The sequence below is a fragment of the Fistularia commersonii genome, chromosome 2 (assembly GCF_037954325.1).
Source record: "Fistularia commersonii isolate RoL2024-O1a breed Wild chromosome 2, RoL_Fcom_v1.0, whole genome shotgun sequence".
Lineage (NCBI taxonomy): Eukaryota > Metazoa > Chordata > Actinopteri > Syngnathiformes > Fistulariidae > Fistularia > Fistularia commersonii.
In genome coordinates this window covers 1,571,129-1,577,128 of record NC_141285.1, presented here as the reverse complement: position 1 = coordinate 1,577,128, position 6,000 = coordinate 1,571,129, and the positions used below count along the sequence as shown (strand labels likewise).

Below are 6,000 nucleotides of genomic sequence, written 5' to 3'. Positions count from 1 at the left end.
ACAAATGACTGAAATACAAAACAACTGCAGTCTAAGGGGTGAATAAATTCAACTGAAATTCAGGTAAAAAAAAAAAAAAATTCTTTTTGAACATTTTATTTTGTCCAGGATGTATTCAAGTGGGTTTTATGAGGTAATGTGTATTTCTACATTTAAGCATTACATCTTCAGAAACTTTATTGGTCCCAAAGTGGCAATTGGAGGACACTTGGGGTAGCATGGCATCCTCCAGCAGATCCAACATCTATCCATATATAAATAAAAATAAAGTAAATATCCACAATAAATAAAAATAATAAGAATAAGAACAACTTTATTTATCCCGAAGGAAATTGTTGTGCCAGAGTTACAAGAAAAACATCCCAATAATAAATAATGGTAGAAAATTGTGTGAACTGTAAAAAATAAATAAATACATCAATAAAATATAGGGTTAAAAAAGGGAACATGTAGTGAAAAATAGAATGAAGTAAACTCCAACATCTGTAAATTTCCTTGAAAAAAAAAAAACGTGCAACATGTACAAGTTTGCAAGATACCCACAAATGTCTTAAATACAAAAACCCAAGAAGTAAATAAATAAACAACTGGTATTCAGCTGAAAAAAAAATTGAAATTCTAATGATATCAGACGTGTATTCAAGAGCGTTCTTGTGCGGTTGTTTGTTAATAACGATGATATTATAAAAAACTAATATTATATTGGTAATAATACAGTATTTGACGGGATTATCAGCATTGATAGATCTTCCAGTCGCCAGTGCGGCGGTGCTCGGATGCGGCTGCGGAGCCGAGCCGAGCCGAGTTGAGCCGAGTCGAGCCGAGTTGAGCCGAGTCGAGCCGAGCTGAGCCGAGCCGTTTTCCCACAATGCACCGAGCTCCTGTCATGGCTGCTCACTGATGCCACTTCACTCCACATGGGTGGGAATAAACATTTCATCGACGCTCCTTTAAGGCCGTTTTCGCTCGATTGACGAGAAGAGCGCGTCAGGCGCGGAGGGTCCCGGCGCGGAGCGACTCAAAGGAGGACGGCAGCGGCGCGATTCAAGCCGGCGGCGGAGCATCGGCGGCGGAGATGCGGCGCGACGTGGAGATGTGCGTCCTCCGGGGCTTCCTGACACCCAGCGAGGCGGCGGAATGGAAGCAGGACGTCTTCAGCCTCCCCGGTGAGCCTCCGATTCCGTCAAACCTTTCGGTGTGGATGTTCTTACGAGGCGGGCTGGGTTCGCCGCCCGGAGCGCTGCTTCGCCCGCGGAGCCGGAGAACGGTTCACCGGGGCGGTGTGGAATCTCTCCCCGGCGGAGCGACCGGTTAACCGGCGTCTGTCTGTAAATATTACCGCAAATGACAGTGTGTTTGCTGTCATGCTAATGCACCCGACCGTCGGGTTTCCTCTTATTCCTCCGCGATTTTCGATCCGTGCTGGTTTATTTATTTGACACAATCCGCCAGTGCCACCCGTCGTGTCGCGTAACACAACGTGGGTCGAGTCACGCCAGACTCCATGCAATAATTCCGCCACATCAGTCGTGGGCGTACGTGGGAGCCTTTTTAGCGAATCGTTCGGACGGTTAATCGAGCACATCGGCGTCCCTTTCATTCGGCGCGATCGCCGTAAATGATGCTCCTATTGTTAAAAGATATTGATAACTTTTGGAATGTGGCTAACGTTAGCTTGACTTCCTCCGACGCCGTTACGCGTCCGTCCGGATGAAAGCCCGGCGGTGTCGCTCCATCGCGGGGGAGGCACGGGAGGGAGGGAGGGCGCCTGGTCGCTATTCCTAATTCTACACAAAATATAATTCGCTGTCATACATGTATATCATGTGAAATGAGGTCGTCTAATTGCAAACTACGCGTCCGTAACGGGATTCAATTGGGTTGTGACGTTACGTCTCCGCGCCCCACCTGCGGTGCTCGGAAGCGGCACCGGAGCGTCGCCGCCTGAGTGGCCGGGCGAGGCGGCGCGCCGGCCGGGCACAGGTGGCACCGCCTCCCGGCCTCTCACTGCGGAGGAGAGGGAGGGAGAGAGAAAATATATAAAAAATTGAATGTGTCGTTGAATAATTTATGATCGTGTTGCAGAATCAATCTCTCTCTTTTTTTTTAAAAGAAATACCGTCATTTGATTTTTTTTTTTCATTTATTTATTTTGCTATTTTGCTACCAATCACATTGTAACGATACAGAATCAGAATTACGTTATTGATCCTTAAGGGGAAATTTCAGCTCCCATTCAAAGGGTACAAGATAATAAAATATAAGGATCAATATAAAAAAATATATAGTTCCAGGTTATTGCACTATATTAGCATTGGGTTTGGATATGGGTTATTGCACAGAAAACACTATTGCACTTAGTGAGTCCAAAATTGGACCATTAATGGATTCAACCTCAGTACTTATGACATTTAATCACGTATAGCATGTCATAGAAGCCCTTATGATTTTTACATTTTTACCCTTACCACAATGTGTTGTTGACTTGAATAACACATCCATAGCATCATCTGAGAGCTGTGTGCTTCGATTGAACCTCAGTGTTGTGCACTGTTTGCCATTTAATTCCTCCAGATGATACTCAAAAAAAGATAGATATATTTTTCAAAAAAAACAGCTGTTGATCACACCAGGAGTAATGCCAGCGATTTCACCCCTCCGAGAACACCACTCCTCTCCGTCTCTTCAAGTGAGCTCTCACTTAATAACAGCACAAAACGACAGTCTTCTCCACAGTGTGGTTCTCCAATGTGTGGTTTAGACATGGCGTTTATTATTTGACAAAGTGCAGACTATTATATCGGCGGAGTAAATCACAAAAAAACATCCCTCAAACAACCCCAACGGCCTCTCACCCAACCTGAAATCACCAGCTTGTTTTTGTTCATAAAGGACTTCCTAAATAACCTTAAGTAAAGAAACAGACAGCAAGTGTGAAATAAAAAAAAAAAAAATTATATATATATATACATGTATATATATATACATATATTTTACATTTTTTTTATATGTCTATATACACATATATTTTACATCAGGGTAAAATGCAATTTGAAAATTATAATGAAGAAAAGAAAAAAGCAATCGTCTCCTTTTGGCTTTATTGAAAGCAAGGTTTTATCTTGTCTCCCTCGATCTAAATCTTGGATGTATGTTGCATTTGATAAATTATAAATGTCTGGGATGATGTAAACACGGACGGGCATGTGGTTGAAGGCTACCGCTGAGAAAACAACACCGCTCACGGGACTCTGCAGATAGCTGGCGTATTCAGATCCGATCATATCACCCATTGGTAGTATTGATCCCAGTTTTCACACACTTATACAAGTATTAATGCAACTTGGGTTAAAAGGTATCCTGATCTCAAATATCGTCTGTTTAGAAGAAGAAATATAGTCATCTGGGCACCAGTTTCACATGGGGTAACATTAAAACGCCTAAAAGTCAAATATCCATCGTGACCACTTCCATCGAATGAAACACTTGTGAAGCTTTTGACTCGCTGTTGTGTATTTCTTTTAAACCCTTGGACGCTCCGTCACTGATCTGGAAATGATAGATTTAAGATGGCCATCATCACCACCGCCATCTTTCTACCATAAAAGTGTAGCTAGTTTTTTTTTTTTTTTTTTGCAAGTGAACAAGGTTTTATCTTCCCTCCATGTTGCTGCAGCCAGAACTGTGTTTCCCTTGAAGGGAAAAGACCAAGGGTTGACAAATCCACACTTATTTCTTCTCTTTTTTACCCATTTCATGATTTTTCCAGGGACTACCAGGGTATTTTTGTCACGTACAATGACTTTGTTCACAATTCGGCAAGACAATTGAAACCTGACCCTAATTTTTTCGCAAGTGGGTTAAAGCCCGGCAGGACCCTGGATCGCGGACATACCGGGCCGCCGTCCAACAGAAGAAAAAACAGGCTTTACAAAAAAAAAAAAAAAAACAGAAACACAGTCGTGAAAAGGAAGAGAGTGTTTTGACCCGATTTGCATTCTTAGCTCGTCCGGACTGTCGGACCTCGACCGGCTCGGCTTCGCCGCGAGACCTCCTTTTGCAAAACATTTTGTAAATCGTCCTATTTCCATCGTCAAATCGAGACCAAAATGCTGACCTTTAAGTTTAAGCACGAAGACTTTTTTAATTTAAAAAAAAATAAAAAATTGAGGTGTCTAACCAGGCACCAGCCATGAACTCGAAACTTCCGCAGAATTTTTTTTTAAAAAAGAAAACAGCGTTTCCATAAAATAGAACAACATCGGATCGTCTTACGCTCCTCTAGATGTTTGCGCTTGTCAATGTACGTTCGAGACAACAGCGGTATTTTACAGTTTCCCCCTGGATTTGTTTATTTTGTACAAGACAAACAACGAGAGAAAAATTAAAATAACAGAGTTTAGACCCGGTTTATCGAAACCAGGCAAAGATGAGAAGCCATGATAGATTCCCGTTCTTCTTGAAACGCACGAAGGAACCACCAGATCGTGACTCGCCGTCGACGAGATACCTTCGCCTTTTTCCGGAACGCCGCCCGTCGTCCATCTTTAGCTTCGAGCTTTAGCCGCTCCCGCCCACCGTCGCCCGATTACCTGCAGCCCGTCGCTTGAAACTTTTATGAGTTATGGACTAATTTTAGGACCTCTGCCTTGTTTTTCCATAATTGCTGCCATTTCATTGGCAGACACGAAGAGTAGCTGAAATGTCATTAAAGTCTTGGCTGAACCTCCGGCTTTCATTTTCTCCCTCATAAAGCCAGAACCCCTCCTCCCTCCCCTACTTCCTCTCCAACGTCTCTCAGCGCTATCATGGCGGCCCCTGGGCTTCATTAGCCCTCAGTCAGATGAAAATCTCTGCACCTCCATTTCCCCCCCCTACACCCCGACTCCCCGACTCCCAATTGCTTATTAGAGCCAAAGGTGCGCTCAGCAGACCATGTGACCGACCTGGGCGCCGCGTGTCAAGGCGAGTTCATCGCCATCCAAGGAGAAGGCGCGATGAAGGGAATGGCGGGGGGGGGGTTTCGTGCGCGCGAGGCAATTAAATCCAAAATGTTATCAGCATGGCAACGCCGTGCCGCCGCGAGATTCCAACGCCAGCCGGCGCAACGAGGCACCCGATGACATTTCAAACGTCAGAATTGTTATTCGGCGAGGACGTCCCGAGCCTCGCCGGCCTCGCGGCGCGTCGCTCGCACAAACACCCTCATGAATCACATTGCCGTATTTCACTTTTTTTCCTCCTCAATCGGACCACATATTAGGACCAGGCCGTATCGGCCGCGCAGGTAATATATCATTCTAATGAACACTAAATATGAAACCAGAAAAGTAGTGTTTCGGGGAACATTTTAAGGCGTTCAACCCCTGCATTCGTCCGCATCCTTCTCCTTCCACCACCTCCAGTCCTGGGAAGACGGGACGTCCCTGAGCGCTTTAAACACCCCGTCGCTGAATTATAATCCGTTGCCGGAGACGATGCTGCTCATTAAATGCGGGAGGCCTCCTGACCCGCAGAGGACGGCCAGCACCTCCGTCTAAACCGGGGCGGGCAAACTACGGCCCGCGGGCCACATCCGGCCCGTTGGTCTTTTTCATCCGGCCCGCCAAAGATCGGTGCAGAATCCATACTTTACGTGGGAGCTCAAACATGAGATTATTTCATTTTTGGAGCTACTTGAGAATTTTCCTGAGCTGAATGACACACATTAGCTTTGCGATTTAGCCTTTACTGCGGACGTACCGACGCACCTGAATGAGCTGGACGTGAAGCTACGAGGGAAAAACTGGTTTGTGCGTGAAACGCAAGATAACGTCAGAGCCTTTCAAAGCAAAGGTCAGACAAGTCTGATATGTACTGTTAACAAATGTGTTTTTATTTATATATGTACCGTATCTTGTACTGACAGACGGGCCGGGTCTGTCAAATTTTAAAAGTCAATGCAGCCCCTGAGCCAAAAAGTTTGAATAGTATAGACCAGGTTCGGGCAAACTACGGCCC

The 6,000-nt window shown here is 45.0% G+C and overlaps 1 protein-coding gene across 1 annotated transcript in view; it reads left to right on the top strand.

The window, feature by feature from the left end:
- Positions 1–930: 930 nt before the first annotated feature.
- ttc27 (tetratricopeptide repeat domain 27) overlaps positions 931–6,000 on the top strand; it is a 103,056-nt gene continuing 97,986 nt past the window's right edge. Inside the window, exon 1 of the mRNA XM_086164040.1 lies at positions 931–1,166. Within this exon, the coding sequence (XP_086020166.1) occupies positions 1,076–1,166 (91 nt within the window). The 5' untranslated portion in view covers positions 931–1,075. The remainder of the gene's footprint in view (positions 1,167–6,000) is intronic.